General features: G+C 36.9%; 1 protein-coding gene across 1 annotated transcript; it reads right to left on the reverse strand.

Moving 5' to 3' along the window:
- Positions 1-405: 405 nt before the first annotated feature.
- Positions 406-24052, reverse strand: IFIH1 (interferon induced with helicase C domain 1; the record flags this gene model as incomplete). The annotated part of the gene is made up of 12 exons (XM_010012292.1): positions 23879-24052; positions 21416-21572; positions 18865-19041; positions 13822-13902; positions 10349-10563; positions 9306-9516; positions 6727-6944; positions 5077-5193; positions 4484-4607; positions 4161-4394; positions 1984-2240; positions 406-555 (listed from the first exon to the last, which is right to left on the reverse strand). Coding segments are annotated over exons 1-12 (2010 nt in total), but the record flags the coding sequence as incomplete, so codon positions are not given.
- Between the last annotated feature and the right edge of the window lie 6 nt (positions 24053-24058).

Here is a 24058-nt window from a genome sequence, read left to right on the forward strand (position 1 = left end):
ATTAAATATATAAATATATAAATATTTGTGTTCACAAATTAAGTGAGAACATGGAAAAAATGGTATTCTGATATTCAATTATTTCTTTTTTGCTGTTGGTGGTACAAACTTCTTTTACATCAACCAGTCTGCTGATCGTACTCTTACAGCTTTTCTATTAAAAGAGCTTACTGTTTGTGTAGAGCTTTAAATGGATATTATACCATTACACATGAAGGCAAATGTTATACGGCATACAAACTGAGGACAGCAACTGGAAATGAACCTTGTCGCAAAAGCATTTTCTCTTTTAGCATGGAAGTGTTTCAAAATTATCTCCAAACCCCAGATATATGATTTACCACTTGCATATTCCAAATAGAAAACCACTTCAAGAAAAGAAGTTATCTATCTGTAAACTCATACCTGCACCATAGCAATTTCATTGGTGACGAGGCCGTAGCGAATAACAATGTTACACTCTTTGATGTCTAGGCCTTCCTCCGCTACAGTAGTAGCAATAAGTAAGTTCAGATTTCCACCTCGGAATTTATCAATAACTTCCCTTTGCTCATTCTGTAAATCAAAAAAACCAAACAAACACCAAACCAAAATAAACCTCAGTATATTAACTTTCAGTTTTAGTTTCTGTCATCAGTTTATTCTAATTAAGATGATTAAGGAATTATAGTTAAATCATTTCAGAGTGGAGTGCCAAATATCAAGCAGCTTCAACTGCACTTAAGCATCTTTCAAGATCACAGACACAGAGTTCCTATGAATATAATTGGTGTTCAGTGCCTTTTTTGAGTGAGAAGGGAGCAGAAGCCAACCTTTCTAAGGTAACCAAGCATGGAGTTGCTCTATCATTTTTTAATTAAGTACTTATTCAGAGGTTCTGGATTTCTAAGACTTCGGTAAGTTCAGCTTGAAGCACAGACTTCAGCACTTTCAAGTCAAGTTCCAAAGTACTTAGAATTCCCTATAATAAATGGGGACTGTAATTTGGGTGATCTAGGCAGCACAAAAAGCACAGAAAATGATACACTTGGAAAATAAAGCATCCAAAACACAGACTTCTGAATTAGTTGGATATTTTAAACAAGCTTGAGCATAGGATAGAAACTTCTTATTTCCTATATTCAATTTCAAAATGTACAGGATATTGTTTTGTTTGTGCAATGTGGTGCACAGATTAAATATAAAATTTTAATAGAAAACAAGAAACTTTGAAAGAACAATTCTTAACTCTTTTTTGAAATAGAGCAGCTGAAGGAAATGGACTTTGCCCAGCAGTAAACCACACCATTTTTGCTTAAATGCTGAGGCTGCAATTTTATGTGGAGTAAAAAGCAGAAAAGTAGAGAGGTTTTAGGAAACTGAAGTATTTTGTTTTGGAAATGTTAATCTGGAGGTATAAATCATCACAGAGATATTGTATATGAAGTCAACACAATGGTACTAGATGGACTGTTGAGTGATCAGTTGTGATATTTTCATGGAAAATTTTAGCAAATACTCTTTCACTGTGTCCGTGTAAAGTGTGCATATAAATCAGTGTAAGTTGATTAAGGGATGGTATCAGAAAAAGGCATAATCAACATTGTAATTTTATTTTTCAATGTAGCAACTGAATATAATTTGAATTACTGTTATGCTGGTAAGTATGATCTCATTTAACTATCGCATTTTGCTATTGCCATTTTTTCACTTCTTCTCATGCCTCACTAATCCTGTTCTTTGTGACTACATACTTGTCTAGGAAATGGCTGTCCGTTACTCCTATTGCCATAGAATCCAAAATCAAAAAAGCTTGTTTGTTGTGGAAAGAGAATTATTCTGACATTGTTACTGATCTATCCTAAAAATTATGAAGGTAAATTGCCGGCAGGTATGAAACCAGAACTCTGGGCTCCAAACTTCAGTCTGCTGTTCTAGTACTAAACCAAGCTGTTTTCTCAAATCATGTACAAGATTTTAATGCTCTAGCACATAGTTCTGTACCTGAGTCATGCGTTTCATTTCACTGTTATGTCCAGCACCAATAAAATGATGGGCCTTAATTCCCACTTCTTCAAATTTGGGGTTATCCTTAATCCACTGGAATAGAGCAAAGGCACTTAGCCGTGTCTTTGTGAAAATAATTCCTCTAGGTGCCTCAGTCTTCGTGAACTCCTCCATTAAAGTGTTTCGCAACTTTATTAGCTTCTCATTTTCATATTCTGGCTTTCTAGCCAACTCTTTCAGATGTTTCTTTTTTGCTTTAAAAATAGCAGACATAAATTAAGGAAAAGTAACCATGTAAAATAACAGCTCTAGAAAAAAAAAACAAGGGAAAAAGCAGCTTTCTATAGAACTCTCAGCATGGCTAATTCGCATCCAGTTTGAAAAGCAGTGGCACACCAATTATTTTTCCAAGTATGTTTACATTTATTAAAAATACACTAATCAATCAAAATAAATCACCATTAACTTTTAAATGTACACTTGATCTATATTTCATGGTGAGAATAAGCAAAAGAAAAAAACTGTCTACACACAAGAAGTAGCACAGAGTTAAGTGCACTGTATTAAAGTGCTAAATTGCAGCTTACAATATCTGCAAAATGGTTTTAAAATAATAGAAAGTCTTTCAAGGGAAAACAGATTATTATGCACAGCCCTCAGAGTTGATAATGTTTTTATAGATTTAGACAAAAATTCTCCTTGGGACATTCACTAAAGTGGGAATCCTCACTAGAAGCATGCAATATAGTAGATGGGCACATTGGTACTGGTATTGCACCTTTTAAAGGCATATCAATGTGTTCAGTGAAATGTTAAATGAATGATGGCTTCAAAGTGAAGGAGAGTAAATTTAGGTTAGATATTAGGAAGGCATTCTTTACTGTGAGGCTGGTGAGTTACTGGAATAGGTTGCCCAGAGAAACTGTTGAATGTCCCATCATTGGAACTGTTCAAGGCCAGGTTGGATGGGGCTTTGAGCAACCTGGTCTAGTGAAAGGTGTAGTAGAACCAATGCAGTGGTAGTCAATGTATCACAAACTACTATGCCACTTAGGCAGTAGCTTTCTAACTACAGTCTTACTCATATTTTAGAATGTAATCAAACGTACAAATACATACAAAAAGTAGGCAGATGTAACAAACTCCCATGATTTCCCCCTTAGTTAAACCTTCACTAAGGGCTGGAAAGAAAGGTTTTAGATATTCTTCCATTACTCCTGGCACTTTCAGTGGTTAAAAAAAAAAAAGGAATATAATTTAATTTTCACTATTGGGTTCCGTGAATTTCATTTACCTACGGAATGCTTTCAACTAGAATAAAGTTACTTTTCTAGCTTAAGATAGGTATGAAGAGTCACTGAAAACCACAATGACATTATCTATTTTTCTGAAAGCTTTTTTTAACATTTCCCGAATTTCTTAACAATGGGATTCTAAATTTGTATTCATAGGATACATAAAGCAGGGATACATGCTACAGTAAAATCTATTTTCTTTTGCACTGCCCAGGAGCCATAAGAAACAGGAACAAACTTGTCTACTTCTTCCTCATTGCAAAGGCAGTATGGGAAAAAAAAAAAAGGAGGCAAAAAAGATTACTTTGTGAAGGACTAAATGAATCCTAGTTCTGAGACCTGAATGATACAAAGAAAGAGCAACTAATTTGGTCTTTGCAATTTAATCCTTTGTTTAATTCTCTCACTAATTATTCTTTACCTGAAACTTATACAGGGTTGTCACTCCCATCTCTTAATATATAGACAAACAAAGCTTGCAGAGTGGATTGGCTAAAATGTGTCATTTTGCTACTTTTATATTCCATTTGCTCAACATTTTGCCCCTCTAGAGTGTCTACTGCAATACATGTTCTACGTATCTACGAGTGTCCTTGGGGACACTTTACTGAAGAAAAGCAAAGAACAGTTTTCTTACTCTGTCAGCAAAAATAAAGTGCCCTTGGGCCAAGTTGAAGAACTTCTACTACGTATCAGGACATGGTCACACTATGATATTGTTTAATGTACTCCATACTGTATGAACTGGAACATCATATTCTGTCATAATAAGCAACATGGCAATCTTTAGGATGTAATAATTAATGGGCTATGCAAATCGCTCTAGTGCATGGTCTATAGATTTCAAATATTAACTATCACAACGTATGTCTAACTTACCATGAAATAAATCTATTAGAAATAAATCTGTTTCATCCTGTTTTGATACTGCTGGTTCACCATCATCATCATCATCACTTCTTACTGTCTTCCTACTTTTCTCCTCCTTATAAAAGTTATTCAGGTGATTGTACGCATCCATCATTCGGATGGTATCATTTATCTGGAGAGCATCATTGTATTTCTTTAGGTGTTCTGCACAGACACGTTCCTTGCGTTTTTCTTCTTTTGCAGCTAAAAGTGAACAAAAAATACAAAAATGCGCCTGCGTATAGGATGAGCCAAAGAAATCCAAAGCTGGGATATTTTTGCTATGCAGTTACCTTTTTTCTCTTCTCTAATCACCCACTGTTCATACGGCTGAGTTCCAAACTCAGATTTTGGATGGAGCTGGCAATAGTTTTGAATCTCTGTCATGATCTCAGTTATTCTCTCTTTAAATGGATCCTAGAAATACATTGATTACTAGAGTAAGTAAGCATCTTCTGGCAATAAGAACATTAGCTAGCACCACACAGAGTAATTTTTTTAAATGTTAAACCTAAGGTCACTGTGTGCATTTAGAGTTATGAGCATAAATAGTTCAGAATATTACACTGTGAAATAACTTTTTTTTTGGTGAACATAAAATCAGTCCAGTACAAACATTTCAACTATGGTTCAGAAGATCTTTTGACCAGACACCTTAAAAATATAACTCGCGTAAGTAAAAATTTAATTCTATTTGACTTTACGCTACTTTACCATACAGAGGACAGCGGTAGATAAATAAATACGTATAAAACTTAGCACTATTATTCCCATAAATCTATAGAAAAAGAGCATAATCCAAAAGTTTTTGATACTGAACAACATGCTTTTAAAGAGCAACAGAACTTTAACACTGAGTTTTTGGAAAAAAAAAAAAACCCCATACCCTTCTTTTGTCATCTGCAATCACAGTCTTCTTAAAAGGTTCCTTCACCTGACTCTTCAGCTGGGAGGCATGCTCCTCAACAGTCATGATTCTACATGCATCAAGACTGGCACAAATCTGAGAGAAAACAGAATGTTATTTCTTTTAACATTTAATGAAAACTAATAAAACATCTAATGAACTAATGCAGCAGAGCTTCTCATTTAAATATTGGGGTTTATATAGCTTTATTTTCTTCCTACAAAAAATTGGATTCAGACCCTACCAGCATAAGAAAGGCCAAGTCTTTGAAAAGCATTTGAGATAAGCTGAACAAGTTACTTTTTAGGCCAGAAGTGATCCTTGCACACAGGAAAAAACTTGTAGATCAGGGTACAAAGCAAGTATTTTGTAAAAAGGAAACATGCCATCAATACTTTGGAAGAGTAGATTTTGGAGCATAAAACAAATAAAATCAATGATGAAATAGAAAAAAAAAAAAGTTAGTGAGTAACTGTAGAAGTAAGAGCTGGTCAGAAGAGTAGAAAGTAATTTAAAATTATCCATTGTGGAAAAGATGGAGAAAATATTTGTACTAATTGCACAACTGAAGTGGACTTCTCTTGCTTTTGATCTCTTCCAGGAAGTAAATACATGCATTCCTGTCATTAAGTCTAAAGCAATATGGGGAAACCTTAAAATTGTTATGAGCAGAAAAAACAGGAAAGGAAGTCTAGAAGGCAACCTTTTTAATGTCTTCACCAGTAGTTATCTATTTGAGTTTGTGTATTCAGATTATATTTCTTTAAATACAAACCTCAATAGCCTAACATTTAGATTTCAGAGATGATGAAAAGGAATTCTCTGCTCTTCCCATTGCCAGAAAGTTTTTGTCTCGAAATACCTCACAATTCTATCTGCACCGATACAGCATAAAAGGTTCTTACAGGCCTCACCTATTCAGTATCACATTCTGTTCTTGTGCAATCTGCTAGTCAGGAGTTTTCACCGGAGTACTGGGCTAAACTACTTTTGTATTACTAATGTAAATCCATTGAATTTCAAGTAAAATAGAGGTTCTTTAAGTATAGAATGCAACCAATTATCTCCAGTCAGGTATTTATGCAACTACACAATAATCCCCTCTCACTGAGTAACTAATTGCTGTAAAGAAACACATTTGTATACTACCTGTATCGCACAAGTGGTTTCTGCCTGTTTAAGTATTAAACTTTGTTTTTCACTTTCTTGCATCCAAAGCCCAGTTTAGTCATGCTAGATGTACAGATATAAAACACTGTGATCTCTCTAGGACTTAGGAATACACAGCAAATTCTAATACATCAGTGGAAAAATAAGATTTTATTAACTGTAAAACTTCACTATTTTTTGCATTTTTTACCTCTGATCTTGGGAATTTTTTTTCAAGTGAGGCAACCTTTTTACTTTCCTTTTCAATAGTCCTAGTTCCCTGTAAACTAATCTTTGTTTGTACATGGATTAACATTAGTTTGTAGTGAGTCAATTTGCTGAGCAGTGTGAGCTGAACTCCCATGTACACATGAAAAAAATAAATCAGTTTACATATTTGGAGACTAACACTGACTTTAAAAGTTTTACTTGAACAGGACAATATCTCTTTGATGGCTTGTAAGTGTGAGGGCTATTTACTTTCAGAATATGTTCTTCAGCTTTGGAGTAGGAAGTTGCACCTCCTACACCAGGTGAGGCTGTAAGTCCCAGAATCTGAGGCTGTGGGATCAGTGGTTTGTTTTCTTTTGCCAGCTTCCTGTTCTTCTCTTTTTCTTTTAAGTAACATCGCATTATGTTATTGTAGACACCTTCCTTTTGAGTGTGATGACACTCATCAATAATGATGAGTGAAAAATCTGGAAAAAAAACAACAAAACAAACCCCCAAAAAATTAGCCCCAAATGATTAATTTTCTTTCAAATGTAGAATTTGTGTGACTAAATCAGGCTACAGGTAAGGAAACTGTTGAAGAGAACCCATTGGTTTGTTTAAGCCCTAAGTTATTAGGAAATTTGTAGTGCTGGAGGAAGGCATGGATAGAAGCTGTATATATTTAACAGACTTTGGATTTTTTGCTGCAGTGCTGATGTGTCAAGTAGTTTCACATTTCATGTAGAGCAAAAAGCTTTTCTATTTTTGCAAAACCAATCTGATGGTAAAAAGAATTTTGGAGAGATTTTTTAATAAACAGTGTTAAGGACATATCATAGTTTAACTCAATCCTATCTTTTCTATCCATAACTGTATCTGACAAACTACATACTATTTGTTTATGAGAAGATATCTAATATGTTAGAAGCCTTTCAGACATTCTAGAAAGACCTGTCCCGATCAAAATAGGCTTCCATTTTATAGCAACACAGAGATTTCCTCCATATTCTAGTTCAATTAAAAGATTTATATTGCTTTATGATGTGTCACTGGAAAGAACAAGACAGATGGTGGGAGTACTATCAATCGTCTCTCTTTCGTAGTGGAGGAAACTGATGAAGATTCAGCCAGGTATTATGTGCTTTTAGTCAGATCATATTTACATTCAACAAGTACAGTACTATACAAAAATGAAAATTAAGATTATTTTTAATTTGTTTTAAATCTCTTACAAATATAGAAAACTTTTAATCTACCTGCATATGCAGCCAGTGACATGTATTTCAAGGTTCTGATCTGGCAGACTCATGAACGTTTTTCTGTTTCTTGAACAGCAAAACTGGTTTATGGAGCTCCCACTCTTCCCACAGCTGGCCAGTAACTCTAATTTGACATTGTTTCCCACAATTCAACAAATGTTTGCAGAAATGACTGTAAAGCAGATCACTGCAATGCTCAGTGTTAAACTCTCTTTTCTTTTTTTTTTTTTTTTTTCCTTTTTTCTTTTTTAATCTGGACAATTTCTGTGGTTTTGGTTACACATTAGTGTGTTCAAATTGTATCACTACCAATGAGTTTGCAACCACTGGCAGCAGATGTTGGAAAGTAATATAGACTTAGAACATTCTCAGTTGACCTTTCGGCTGGAGAAAATATCATGTAACTTCATCTTTAAAGAACCTAAAAAAAGATGGAGACTGAACAATGGAAATTTTATTTAAAGGCTAAACCAAAGATTATCACTAGGAAAACAAACTAGTGCTCCATGTCACTGGGCAAATTTGATTTTCCTCACACAGGTGGCTCAGGAAGGCAGTTGGACTGGAGCGATGTGGTTACAAACCTAAATTTCTATTTATTTCTAAGATTTCTACATATTACAAGACTTCAGAAGCAGTGCTGGCAGTTACTCAGTTATTTTGCCAACATGAAATTACTCCCTTTGATCTTGACCATCACCTTTGCAGTGCATATTCCTATCATTACTCTGGAAGAACCTAACCCACCAGAAGAGATGTGCTTCTACTAAGGAATGATACACAGCTTTTAGAAAGTCCAGACAGTGACTTCAGCCTTTAGTAAAGAGGTTAAACATCCGGTAAAACACAATTAAGAGAGTCCCCTTCATTTCACTGAGGCTGGAATTTCATGTTATATGTATGCAGACCTCTGTGGAAACGGATGAAAAATGCATGAATAGAAATTAGGAATAAAAACTTTATAACTAATTAGGGTGGTTTATATAGATTGTGAATTAACAATATCATAGCCATGAAAATGGAGCTGCCTCTGTTGAGGCTTGCTTGGCTTTAGTCCAGCTGAACTTTCTAGCATAGGTGTAACAGTCCTGTTTGCAGGGCCACCTCAGTTCTGGAGAAAAACAGCTCCTTATGAAGGGAACTTCAAGGTGTGAAACCGCTTCAAAGAAACACTTCATTACACAAGCTGGTTGGGACTCGGCCCAATTGTAATCAGGTCAGCACTTTCTGTTCAGGTGCCCCTATACAGCATTCCCAAATGATTCAGACTTGGGAAGGTTTATTAATTTTGGTGCAGTGGAAAGGAAGTAAGTATAAGAAAATCTCTGGTGCTCTGCCTAGGATAATAAAAAAGCAATCTGAAGGAGGGGAGGCAATTTTCAGGTACTCAAGCAGCTCTGCAGTAGTTAGTTTGGATCAGGCAATACTCCAGTCAGCTCTAGGCACTGACATAGACTGACCCCTCAGGTTTCTCTACTGCTTCTTGTAACACCCAGACAAGTACTTCTTCTTTCACAAATACATTATTTTCCAGAATAGAGACATACTTTTAGCCCTTCTCTAAATATTTCAGAATTAAAAGCTTGCCTGATAAGTTGACACCTTCTTCATCTTCTTTGTCTGCATTTAGCAGTGAATTTTCAAGGATCTGTGCTGTACAAATGATGACATCATTTCTTCTGACAACTTCAGGAAATAAGATTTTCAGCTGAGAATCACCACTTAAACCAATAACATGATACCAACGCTTCAGGAATGGATTAAACTCCTTTCGTAAATGCTGTTCTACCAATGGTACCTGAATAAAAGTTTCCAAATAATTTAAAACAGAGCACATATGTTGTTAGGTGAACATACCCTTTGCACAAAGTATACTTCATTAGAAGAGCAAACATCCCCTTATTCACTGCAGGGTAGGATTAAAAAAAACGCAAACACAGAAAAACAAAACCAAGCACTAAAAATTTTCAAATCAATTCCTCCCCTCCAACTGCTCCTACAAAACCTTTTTGTCCAAGAGCTTTGGCTCAACTGTGACTTAGAAAGAACAAACAAATCATGAATGCTCTGGGTCCTCAGCCAAGCTTATAACATGCTATCAATTTGATTCTTACAAAAGGATATCCATATCTTTTATTATTTTAATAAAATTTTAAAATAAATGTATTTCCATATTTTAATGTTACAATAGAATATTACTTTATATTGTATGCACTAAATCGAACTGTAAAAGTTACAGTAATCAGAAGAAAATCTGACAGAATATTCCCTAACTACTATGAAACTCATTAGGTGGCCTTCATTACCAAATCCAAACATGGAATGTGAAAAATATTTTTATTTTTTAAAATATGATTTCAGTTCTGCTCATTCTAACATGAAATTGTACTTTTTCCAATAATGTGGTTGTTAGGGCAAATCTAAATTTGCATTTGCACTGGGGTGAACTAAAATCAATCATGCTTGCACCATGATGATGCAATGGAGATGACAGTCTAAGAGCTGTATGCCTTTGGACATAGCCAGATCTGGAGAAGCCGAGATGTGTGTTTATATTAATTTTACTAGTTCTATATCAACAGTGCATGAGGTTTAAAAACCCCCTATTTTTAAAAAATGGACAAACATACCTTATTAACAAGGACTATAACTTTTCCAGGCTCTGATGCTCTCTTCTTCTTATCCAAATGATCTTTGGTAATGTAAACAGCCACTCTGGTTTTACCACTGCCTGTAGGGAGACATATTATAATATTCTCCCCATTCAGTGCTGGCTTTGCAACTTCCATTTGGTAATCTCTCAGGACCAGATCTGGCTCAGGTGAAGCTCTGCTCTCCTCTTCATCTAAGGGTACAAAGAAATATAAGTATAAAACAAGAGGCATACAACATTTATCAGATTATCCAACAAATGTCAAAGGGAAAATTATTAATTTCCTATCAGAAGCATCTTCTGAATAAATAGTGCGTATTAGCATAGGCAATGCTGCTCTGTGGACCTGTGCAGTTCTGAATCAGAACTGCTTACATCCAGTCACCAACCAGAGTAGGTGGCATAAGACACAGTATGACTTTACCCATCTATGTTGACACGACTATTACCATGTATGAATTCAAATGATACAGTTCAGTAGCACTGGGACCAACAAGGGTTGTGTTGAGAGCTGCAGTATTTATAATCCAGCCAATCTCATGTGATGTTCTCTTTCACCAGTACTGAAATTTATTTGATTGTGAGCCACCTTTTTAAATACTTCCCAGAGGATGAAAGAAAGGATGGAGCCATAGAAAGAAAGAGAGATAGGGACCACTTAAAAATGATGAAGGGAGTTATAAAGTATGAAGATCAAACAGATAAAAAATTCAATTGCCCATACAAGATAGAGCTAACTGCAGAATGTATCACACCTATTCATGGTAGATTGCGCTGCTTCCAGACTGACTCACGCATAATGCAATTGAGCTGTTCACTAAAAAGCCATATACATTTGTCACATTATGCCCAAAAACTTCCATCTATCATATAAAATGCAATGGCAGGGAATTAAGATCTATAGCTTACAGGTGAAACAAACAATGTTCAAAACTTAAAGTGGAAAATGCTGTTACATTATTTCAGGCAGTGAGAAGATCTTAGTACAAATACTTCAGAAGTCAGAAATTATATTACTATAAGAAGGATTTATTTTAAAGGAGTTTAGGGCTTTTTTCTTCCTGCAGATATGTTTACATCACCCTCCAAGGATTAACTGTCCTCAGTGAAGAAGAGGCACAAATTCATTCTACTAGACTAAAAATGAGGGGGAAAACCCTACAGTTTTATTTCCTGATGATATCATTAAGTGAAGAATCATGAGGATTTTATTATCACTGATACACTACACACAAACCAAGTGTTTCTTTCTAGTGCCCCTGATTCCATTAAATAAAATTAAACTAACAAAAAGTAATGAAGCTTGATAAAATACTGCTGATGGAAACATCTGAATGCCATTCTTAAGTGTTTTTTGCTTGGTTTGCCTTTTAGTGTGAGTGCAGTTCTACCTGCAACACAGGGAAATTCACACCAGAGAGTACTTGATGTTACTTATCTGACTTCTACTACTCTCTTTTGAGGAAGAACGTTGTTTACTTTCTGGTTGGCTAAATTCAATAGTTCAATCATATTGAAACTAGCACTTTATCACCCATCTGTTTGGTTAAATTTCAGCTCCTTAACATCCTCAATTAACCGTCCAGGCCTAAAAAATATTTAACTTAGCACTCTCCTACCTTCCTCAGCCCCTGTTTAGATAAAGGCTAATACAGGAATCTTTTCACAGGATATGATTCCATTAAAGAACTCTCATCATACACTGTATAACTTTAGGGAAGTTGTCTGCCTTTGTACAATGCTCATATGACTTGCCTCTCTGGGATAAAAGCAGCATGATAATTACTCTTCTATTATCCTAATTCCACCATTTTTCTTATATGTAAAATGATCTTTGCACAGAAGACTGCAACTAAATCCACAAATCTTTGCATTAAAATCCAAATCATGTCAGTGCATTAAGACACTATCCAAACATTTCCGTTTACAGAACAGCCTTACTGCAAAATTTTAAATTATAAAATCCATAAATATCACAAAGTCCATCTGTATCTCCTTAGCTTTTTTCTCATAGTTGCTCTCACTGAGTTTTCTAGGCATGATTAAAAAGCATGATTTTTTTTTTTAAGCATTTTAACTACTTATTTTTAAAGCCCATATGTAAACAACAGAACATACAGCGAGTAAACATGGGGGAAAAAATTTATTCTACTTTCTTCATATAAATGTAGTGTTGTTTTTTTTTTTCTGCTGGACTACTGGACCTAGCCAATGACCAGTTTACTGAGTTTTTTAGGAATCTTAATGAATCAAGCCATACATACGTATGTGCTGCCCCATACCAGTAGCCTCTATCAGCCTGACTGATACAGTGTGACTGTCTACAGAACAGAAACTTCTGTGCTCAGACATTTCATGTGACACAGTGAGGAAAGAAATACAATGTGACTGATGAGTCACTAGTTGACACAGAAGTACAAAGCATATTCTTCAGAGTTAGCAATACATGGACAGAAATCCTAGCTAGAAGGTAGCAATTTTGGTTTGACATATCTTGAATTTTCTTTGTACTTACAAAATACATGGATTTTAATATTTAAAAAGCTTGAAACTATTTTAAAACCATTTACAATAAATACTTTGCAGGCATATGATATATAACATTTACATTGACTTTACTGATCTAATACTAGCATTATTAGGCAAAGATGGCCTGAAAGATACCCAGCTTGTTTCTAGCCCTTGTACAAGACAGTCCCTGCACAAATGTTATAAAGGCTAGATTCTACAAGGTAAGTGGTTCCTCTTGAATTCTGTGTAGGCACGCATGGGCTGTTCACCATGGTGGACAGCTGTAAATCTTGTTCTGCCTGCCTGAGGTCTAAGACTGAAAAAAAGGAAAATAGGGGTGTCTTTTACAGCAGCAGTGTTTAATTGGGGTCAGAGTGTGTATAGCAACTTTCTAGTTGTATGCAAAGTATAATGTAAACACAGTCCACCATTTAGTTTCAAATTATATTGAGAACTTGCACAACATGTTTAAATGTTAGATTTGTAAAGGTCTTCAGATAGTAACCTCAACTGATTAGGTTGCTTTTACAAACAGGGCTACTAAACTACTTGGGTCCAAAGTGGACCTTCATTACTGTTTTGCAAGTACAATGGAAATGCTTCTCCTCACTCTTAGATGCTTCTAAAGCATGTCCTATTTCCTCTCACCCTATGCAGTGGCCAGGCACAATCTAGCTCCTCTCTGAGAGCAAAAGAAGCACATATATGTGGCAGCATCATCAATATCTGTACAGCCTACCGCACTGGATGACTTCTGGAAATCCCTTCTAGCCTATGTAATTCTATCATTCCACATCACTGACCATTTTGTACAAGGACAAGGTCTAGAGGCTTATTCAGATGATCTCAGTAAATCAGCTCTTTTGGGACTGGGACTTAAGTCCAGTAAGTCCAATCTTAGTAATTTTGCAATTACTGAATAACAAAAGGGAAACTTACCTGAATCACTGGTTGTGCAGCTTTGACCCAAGTTTTCATTGAAGTTACTGATACATCCAACTCCTATAGAGACATCTGACTCTAAAACAAAAACACAAACATAATAATTTGTTATACAAATATAAATAGCAAAAGCATACTGTTTGCTTTCTCCCCAGGTTGTTAAAATAAGCTAGACAAATGTCTGGCAGAGATGTCTGAACTATGACTACCTTTATTAAGCCTTTTCTTAAAGAAAAAACTGTGATCAACATAATTAATTATAAATAATTATGGACTGGAAGGTGAAAATCCAAAACATAGAAGAGGTAAGGCAATGTGGGTCATGATTGATTTTTGTCAGGCATCTCTGTTCTGTTTGCTTGAAAGCAAGGGGCCAGACATGACCAACTGCATGATCCTCTCTAGTCCTATTTTACTGTATCTTTTCAGAGGGGCGAAAAGTCAACTCTTCTCTCCCCTCCCTCCAAAAAAAAAAAAACCCACAAGAACCCCCAAAAAATTAAAACATGTTAGTCTACTGGATACACTGTGCTGTTGGCAAACTGAAGACATTCTCTTTTGATCACTGTAAGCCACGTGAGTTACATCTGTAGTCAAAGTAAAATCAAAATACCTGGGATTCATTTTTTTTTAAAGGGTTTCTTCACGTAACATGAAAAGAGTAAGCCGTAGTTCCCACGTGAATAAAACCAGAGAGGAATTAGTAAATCTTCCAAAGCGTTTACAAGTAAAAGTAGAGACCGACAATCCCGTTACACACAAGAGAAGACTTGGAGACTGCCACCGAAATCTGACAGGTTTACTGTAGACATTCTAATGTTAAGCGCTCCCTCTGCTGGACAATCCACTGACTTTTTTTCAGTCTCAAGCGTAACTTGCGTAGCTAGATTTTCCAGAACACAGTCCTTCAAATATCTACAGAGATACACAGTTCTTCTGGAAAAATCTGCTCCAAACAGCCTCATCCTGCACTGTCAGCTTACCTGCAGCACGCTGCAACCGAGCTTATAGTGCTCATAGAACACTGAGCTGCATCAAAAGAAGCGTGACCAGCAGGTCAAAGGAGGTGATCCTGCCCCTCTACTCTGCTCTCGTGAGAACTCACTTGGAGTATTGTGTACAGTTCTGGTGTCCTCAACATAAAAAGGACATGGAGCTGTTGGAGCAAGTCCAGAGGATGGCCACGAGGATGATAAGAGGGCTTGAGCACACCCTGTACGAAGACAGGCTGAGAAAGTTGGGGCTGTTCAGCCTGGAGAAGAGAAGGCCGCGTGAAGACCTCATAGCAGCCTTCCAGTATCTGAAGGGGGCCTACAAGGATGTTGGCCAGAGACTCTTCGTTAGGGACTCTAGTGGTAGGACAAGGGGGAATGTAGTGGTAGGACAAGGGGGAATGGGTTTAAACTTAAACAGGGGAAGTTTAGATTAGATATAAGGAAGAAGTTCAACCTAAATTAAAACCCTTGTCTCCTAGAAATCAATGCAATCAAAATATATTCTCAGCAGAATCCTGATCCATATAAGATTTCCCTCTTATTAAAGAACAGCATGCATTTACTATCACATAAAAGACAGCATTGTCCTAGAAAAAAGTAGAAAACCTCACTGGTTATAATCTATGTCGAAAGACCCCAGACAAGCTACTAAGTAGCAGTAGTGGGAATCCAAACTATGAAGAACTGCTATCTCTTTTTTCACTTACCAGGAATCCACGTGGATAGGAAAATCAGGATGACATTAAAATTTTATGTATCTATTCCACGTGGTCTCACATTTAAAATGACACATTGAAAGATGTACGTGCATCAGAAGATATGCATTTACAAAGTGTTTTGTACATAATTATCCAAATTACAATGTGCAGCATGCACTAGAAAATAATATCTCAACAGAAAATGTCAGTGGTGAAGTACAATGTAAAATACTCATCTTCCAAATGAAAGGTGAACAGAATAATGTTGTCATTGTCAACTTGGCAACTTTCCTGGATTATTTTAAAATAAATAAATAAATACAACAGTAACCCTTTCCAAAGCAATGAAGAAAAAAGAGCCACTTTCCCTCATCTTCCCTTACTTCCCTTACAGTGCTACTTGCCCATTGTAACGAAGCATATTCCACGGGAAGATTTTCACCCTCTTTGCACTAAAGTAAGGAGAGACCATGGAATACAATAGGAAAAAAAAAATTATCTATGCAGGATTAAAGAAGTCTTTCTTTCCTGTCCTGTGCTACATTATGTCACAGAATAAGTGTCAGACAATGGAAAATATAAACGAAGGACTAAAATATAAAGGGGCTATTAAAATTTGTCCTACTTTCAAATCAATAGGCAGTTTTTCTATCTGAAGCATTAAGAGACATTTTGTGAGACATTACTGACATCTGCAGTTAATTACAGTGTAATTATTCGTTCCAGTCAACTTTTTTTTTTTTTTTAAATCAGGTCATGAAAGAGAGACCTGCTGTTTATTTAAATTATTGTTTATACAGGTAACTGTGGCCTTAATCCAAGTGTTTCACTTCTGACCCTGCAAACCTACTGCTTTTGTGTTGGCTTTTGTGTGTGCAATTTCTTATCTGTGTTTTTTGCATGCACAATCTATCTCTAGTTTTCATTTAGGCTAAGCAATCTATTTCTACTTCATCTTTATGACCCTACTGCCCTCACACCTTCAGACTCCCTCTGTCACAACTACTCCAGTAAGAAACTTTAGATACAATGCACACCGCAGCAATCCCAAGTAGCTTGAAAAAAATCTTTCTCCCTGAAATGCGTCCTCCTTGAAATTTGTCCTTCTCCATACATGAAGGAATGGTGGGAGTGTGCTGCAAAACTGACAACACTTGACAGCATTAAATTGCAAATTAGGTGGGTTCCCAGCCTACTTGGAAGTAGAATCTGGGCTCCAGTTGTATTTTCAGCTGCCTGGTCTAAAAATACAGTCTTACGAGATCACAAGAAAGGATGGAAATGGAAAAAGGATTTGGGTGCAGTTAAGTCTGCGTGTACGAGTGCACAGAGATCAAAGCTTACTGCATATCAAGATGGCTCAATGTGAGCCAGTCCCTCCACAAGCTATCTTCATGCAGCACTGTCTCCTGGCAGCCCTTGGCACGTTGCACCTACACTGATGGCTTAGTGTGAATTCAAAGCACATGTTTACAGTGAACCTGTCAATTGTCCCCACTTATCCTACTCTGGTTCACATCACAGAGCTGGTTTGGATCAGAAGAAATAAACTCCTGCCAGCTGAAATGAAATGAGATGTGTTCCAGCCACTTGCAGGCACACAGTCCACACCAAACCGAAGTCAACCTGAACCAAACTGTCAGAGTTCACGTACTGTGTACATCCTTAACACCATTTCACTGAACACTCAACTGCACAAACTGCTAATACCCACTGCCTACTAAATTTCAGCACAATTCAGTGCTGAGGAGACCACAGTTTTCAGGCTAGAATTAGCTTGTAGCAGGCTAGTTAATATTGAATACATGTAGTTATCTGTAATCCTCAACCTGACAAGAGTCAGGTAAAAGATCAGGCTAACAGTAACCTGCCCTCAGTGAGGCTATAATCAAAGCCTTAGCCTTGCCCCGAAAGGATCCAAAGAGTGAAGATAAAAGTCTGATGCATTCTGTATTATCATTAAATATTTGGCACATCTTCTTTATACTGCCAAATTATGTTCTAATCCAGGAAAACCAAGTTGATATTTTTGCTGTAGTTAATAATTCACTACTTGCTACAAAACATTGTGATATGCTGTTAATACGATGCTAAATGAGAAATAGGCTACTACTGTTGCACACTGAAAGGCTGTAGTTTTTAGAGCCAATTTTTTTTTTTCTTATTTATTCATGTTTGGTAAAAAAAGAGCAGCTTTAGCTGTCTTACTCCTTTGGCTGAGTAAGCTCACTAAAATCATTTCAGGCAGGATTTATCTCAGTTGTAACTATTGTCTGAGCTCCTTCTGAACTTGTAACACATATGAATGGTTCCTTAATCATGCAGCATATGTTTGAATCATTGGTTCCCAGCTATGTCTGGGAATTGTTACCATTAATTGCTGTTGCTTGTAATCAACTCCAAAGGCACGTTTTTCAAAGTGGATCCATATGAACAACAGGCCACAGATTTTCTAAAAATTTGTACTAAAAAATGTACTTCTGAGCATGTGATGTAAGCGACAAAGGTTGTTTGATGCTCTGTAAATACAAAACCTTAAAATAAACAGAAAAACTACTTGTTGGACCAAAACCAAAAATGTTTTCCGGTATAGAATTGTAAGACTTGTAGAATGAAGGACTTAATACAGCTGCAGTTATACTGGTACAGAAACATTCCTCTTGATTTAAACTTTGTAAACACTGGAAGTTGTCAATGTAAACCTAAAGTTTTCATTGCATAGTATAAACTTACCATGAATAGATCTGACAAAAGGTATTAATTTAATATATTAATATAATTTAATATAGATACAAATATAATAATATGAATAGTTTTAGTTAAAAATATTAAATGTTTGAAAATTACTAATTTCTTCATACAATAAATAAAAAAATACAAAGTTGTTAAAAGTGCTATTTAAGGGGACATTGCTCAATTATAAGAAAATCAATCAACCCATAGCAGATAAAACATCATCACTACAACCAGGATACAGAAAACATCTATGTGAAGGCTGTATATAGCGTGCTACAGATTTTTTGGTCATGTCCTCCTAAGCCATTCTGCACTGTGCTAGCAAATTGATTTCTGAACCAGCTCTTACCTTTCAGAATGATTAGTTCAAGTATGACAATATATTCTTGTCCTATAGCAACTCTTTGAACTGAAGAAATCTGTAGATACGGCCCTTGAAATTGCTACTGCTGTTAATTCATAGGAAGAAATGGAATTTTCTGCTTCCAAAAAAATCAATATTTACTTTTTTCTTTCATTGTTTTCCCCTTGACAGCACCACACATTCCTGATACACAAAGAACGTTTTCTCAATTACTAAAGTTTAACTGGTACAGCACAAGTGGACATACCTGAAACTACAGAATTCTTTCCAATAGATGTTTCCAATAAATTGTTCTCACTGCTGAAACTATCATTCATATTTTCTTGCTGCTTCAAATCCTCCACTATGGCATAACCTGGTTGGCTTTTAACTTCTCTTTCTTTGTTCATACTGTTCTTCATCCCATTTTGTTTATCTTCTGTTCCTAGAAAATAAATTCCAAGGCACTATAAAACATCTAACTTCTTTTAGCGTGGAACACAGAAAACATAGAACTAACCTGTATTCATCATGCACATAACAGCATAACATATGGTCTTGGTCATGACTTACACATCACAGAATCACAGAATGGTTTGGATTGGAAGGGACCTTCAATTATCACCTAGTCCCAAACTCCCTGACATAGGCAGGTACATCTTTCACTAGATCAGGTTGCTCAAAGCCTCATCCAACCTGGCCTTGAACACCTCCAATGTTAGTCTGCAAGTCTAATATTTTAATAAATATTTATTCATAATATTGTTGGTCATAAATCTCAAATATTTGTGGTCACGATAAAAATCTGAAAACTGAATTTGTGGACTAGACTATGTTTCCTACCTTCTCAGTTCCACTGGTCCTGTAAATTCATAAATGGATGTATCCTACAGGACATCAAAACTTGCCCATACAACAGAAAACCTGAGAAAGCTTTCACAAGATGTTTTGCCTCCTTCCAGGTCTTTGTCTTACTTCAAATACGGAAATAATTTCACTTTGACTTCTCTGTTCTTTTATTTTTATTAGATTCATGCAGAACCAGGCATCCTCCAAAGGTAAAAAATACTGTTCAAAAAATTATAAACTTTAAAAAAACCCCAACCAACTAGCCAAACTGCATGAGACTGCATTCCAGGGTTTTCCAGATTTGGAACTCAATTACTCTGCAATTAGAAATCTAGGGTAAAGAATTTAATAGATTCAATTTATGTCAAGATTTATTTTCTTATAAAGTTCTCAATATCTATATGTAGGTGCCTGCTAATAATGTATTTTACTGTAACAAATCAACCTGGAGTTGATTTCTTCTCCTATTGTATTGAGCTTCTCCTTCCAAGGTACCCAATGAACCTGTTCTTAGTGGTTCCTTTCCATGATCTTGTATCAGTGGATGCTGCAGCAATCAAAAAATTTATACATCTACACACATATAGGACTGTGTACATGGAAACTTTCTTATCCTCTAGTAAGAGCAACACAATTTATGCTTTACATAATAATCTGTAATTAACTATCTTGAGTCTTGCATTGCCCAAGATTACTGAGAAACTGTGGAATAAATGCATCCATTTAATATTGCATTGAACAACTGAATTAAACTAAGTTTTACCCTATATGTCTGCACTATACTAAAAATTCAGACATGTAAAGTTTTAAAATAATTGAAAATAAACATGAAAATAATTTTAAGAAGTTGCACATTTCCTAAATATTTATTACTTTGTTTAGTTTACTGATAGCAAAGTAACAAAGACAAGAATTTAAGCCTGACAAACCTGCAACACAAAATGAAAATTAGGGCCACAGGGACTGCTGAGCTACTCCCAGCATCTGACTTTCACTCAGAACTACCTTCTGAGGCTCTGACTTGGTTGGTCTTGTCCTGCAGACTGAAACACTCAACCACTTTTGAACTGCACACTCGAACATGGCAGATGCTTATCTGTGTCTGGCAGAAGAGAGGTTTATTCCTGTCCTCAGCTGGAACCTTCACACCCCTCTCTATCCCAATCTTTCTCCATTGTCCCATATAGAGCAACTGAAAGTACATAGTTCTGGTGAACTCCTCAAGTGAGAAGGCTGAAGCTGCTAAATGGGAAACCTGTTAAACTTTAGCCTCAAAAATCTTATAAAACATACGTGGAGCCCAGTAAAAAATGAGGGATAGTGTATTTAAGGGCTGGTTCCTTTTTCATACTTTAAAATCCAGGGGAGCACTGGGATAATTTTATAATCCCAGAATTATTGTACAGGAGTTAAAAGTAGTAGCTCCTTTAGGTTCACTTATGTAAATAATCTCTTTACTAATTTATTCTACTATTTATAGTAAATTTCATACAATGTCTTGAGACTTATCTGTCTTATCCCCAAGGAGACATACTGCAGCATACTTTAAAATGTCACATGTATTTGTAAACCATTCTATGAAGAAAACACTAATCCTTGTGTTGAAGGAGAAATACAGAAAATGTTTATTTTGTCTGTTTAAATTAACCTTCACAGTATTTTTCACGATTATAAAAACATCACATTGAAAACCAATGGGTTATAAAAGGTAAGGATTCAGTTTAATTGCAACTACATGCCTGCTATTGTAATTCTGATACTGCTTTATAAGGATTTTCAGTGTTTAAGAATCTATCAAAGAAGATGCTAAATAACTGGAGCTTGAAATCCCCAGACAAGTGAAAGCATTAGTCTTAATGTCCCAGTGAAATCAATATCATAAGAACCCTGCATTTTTTACTGAGTAACAGGACAAAAAGAAGATATTAAAAAAACCCCACAGATCAGTGCTAGTGAAATAAGATTATTACCTCCTATATTTCCACTCAAATCATCTGCAAGGCCTCCATGTTGGGTTTCACGCAGAGCAATCAAAAAACGAGAGAACCAATCTTTCTTCTGCATTAGTCGGCTCAATAGTTCCCTTGCACCTTCTCTGTTCCCACGGTTGTCAGTAACAGTATGGATCTGGAGAAAATAAAAAACCAACACAATCCTGAGACAGACTTTGGGAATGGTGGAGGGAAGTTAGTAAGAATTGTATAGGTACAAATGCATTTCCCTGTCATCATTAAAACATACCGTCCTGGTCTGGGCTGGGGTGGAGTTAATTCTCTTCACAGTAGCTACTATGGGGCTGTGTTTTGGATTTGTACTGGAAACAGCATTGATAATGCACGGATGTTTTAGTTACTGCTGAGCAGTGCTTACACAGAGTCCAGGCCTTGTCCGCTCCTCACCACACCCCACCAGCGAGCAGGCTGGGGGTGCACAAGAAGCTGGGAGGGGACACAGATGGGACAGCTGACCCCAACTGACCCAAAGGGATACTCCATACCATACAGCATCATGCTCAGCATATAGAGCTGAGGGAAGGCAGAGGGCATTGAGAGTTACAGCGTTTGTCTTCCCAGGTAACCATGACATGTGACGGAGCCCTGCTTTCCTGGAAATGGATGAACACCTGCCTGACCATGGGAAGTGGTGACTGAATCCCATGGTTTACTCTGCTTACACGTACAGCTTTTGCTTTACCTATTAAACTGTCTTTATCTTAATCCACAAATTTTCTCACTTTCGCTCTTCCAGTTCTCTTCCACATCCCACCAGGGTGGAGCGAGCGAGTGGCTGTATGGCGCTTAGTTGCCAGCTGGGCTTAAATCACAACACATACTTAAAAATGAAGGTATAAAGTAGGCCTGTCATTTACAGAAGAGACTTACTACAGTTTTGTCCAACCTTCTATTTATCCCATATGGTTTCAGGTAGGAAATATAAAACTTAAGAGACCTGAAATGTACTTGGAGAGACTGGTAGTTCTGGTCAATAGTTATAGAAATAACCACCATATAATAATTATTAACAATGGGTGTTCACATTGGTTTAGGGAATAGCCAATCTTGATTAAGGAGAATCCTTACCAGAGCTCAGACTTAATCTGTTAACATGACCTCATACATAAAATGGAACATTTTCCTTCTTAAACTGACGAGTGGCTACTGTCCTCAAAGAAGTTATGGAGAAGCATTCCAAGGTTGTCATGAGCAGGACTTGGCAAGTGATCACCTGAGGAACAAAATAACCACCCCAAAACCAAAGCAGCCTGAGACAGGTGTTCAGTCCTCAAGGTCAATTTTCTTGAGGCTTAAGAATCACCCATCCTGATTAGCAAGAAAACAGGCAGGCACAGCAGTGGGAACCCCTGATTGAGACTGAGCACTAAAAGGAAGTGCATGGGAACTGGGAGTAGGCAGAAATAAACAAAATGGAATATAAAAGCATATTAAGAAAGCCTAGGTGCCATTGGGGTTGAAACCAGCACGATTGTGAAGGGTAATGAAGGGCTTAATGGAAATACCAGCAGTAAAATGATGACCCTGGGGGAAGAGGTGAACACATTACCAGAGAATTGAGCCAGGAACCTCCAAAAAAACCCCTGCCTCTGCATGCTGTGTTACCATGCTTGGGTCCCCATGCACTAGGGTGCAGCTGGCCCTTGCTGCTACTGAAATTATGTAAGTGACTGTTATCTAACTGCGATGAAGCACTGAACTACCTATAAAGTGGATGCAAAAGCTCAGGGTGCAAATATGTTGTAGTCCACCCTTAGTTTTTCAGTTTCCCCCTTATTGCTATGGCAAGTATTACTTTAATTTCTTCTTCTAGCTCTGTTTCATATCCATTTATTGGGGCACCATTTTTAAGTTTCACACTAGTCCAGGCAAGTCATTCTTAGCCAAATGGGGTAAACACCTGCAAATGTTTTCATCGTGTTTTTGTGTTCTTGTCAAACTGGTATTTCTGCTCAGCTTCAGTGTCTAGTAGGATACTCCTTAATGAACCTATGGCAAAAACAGGAAAGGAAGCTCTTGCTTAATTTCAACTCAAGCAGTCTCTGTGAATTTACAGGCCATCACTACTTCCTGGTATGGTTCATGGGCTGGAAGATACTGACCTTCTGAGCCTAAGGTCTGTGGGAAAAATGATAAATAACAGCAAAGCCAGCCATATTCCTTTGATAGTGGTTTAGTCTAACCCTCTGTTCATGGCATTCTTCTTTCTCCGGCTCTTACCTGGCATCCTACCTGCTGTTGACAACAGTTTTCACTGGCTTACCTGGAACACTGTTTCTCTTTTACATCAAGTTTGGGCACTCCCCTTTCCTTTTTACAAGGCCATTTCTAATCGTGGCTTCTTATCTGCCCCACAGCTCCTGGGAGTGGCCTGTGCCTGTGGCGCTGCTTGGAACCTGGCCTGGTCGGCAGGCCACTTACCCCATCCAGGTCCTCATCCTGGAAGATGCCCATCTCTAGGCACTTCTCGGCCACCTGCACGGTCCGCATACTATCCACCAGTGTGCTGTGAAGCAGCTGCACCAGCTGCACGCAGAGGTCGTGGTCGGCCTCCTCGGCTGGCGAGGGCAGCTGGCTGAGGCTGGGGTTCACGTAGCAGGC

This window comes from Nestor notabilis, unplaced genomic scaffold (assembly GCF_000696875.1).
Source record: "Nestor notabilis isolate BGI_N333 unplaced genomic scaffold, ASM69687v1 scaffold20530, whole genome shotgun sequence".
Classification (NCBI taxonomy): domain Eukaryota; kingdom Metazoa; phylum Chordata; class Aves; order Psittaciformes; family Psittacidae; genus Nestor; species Nestor notabilis.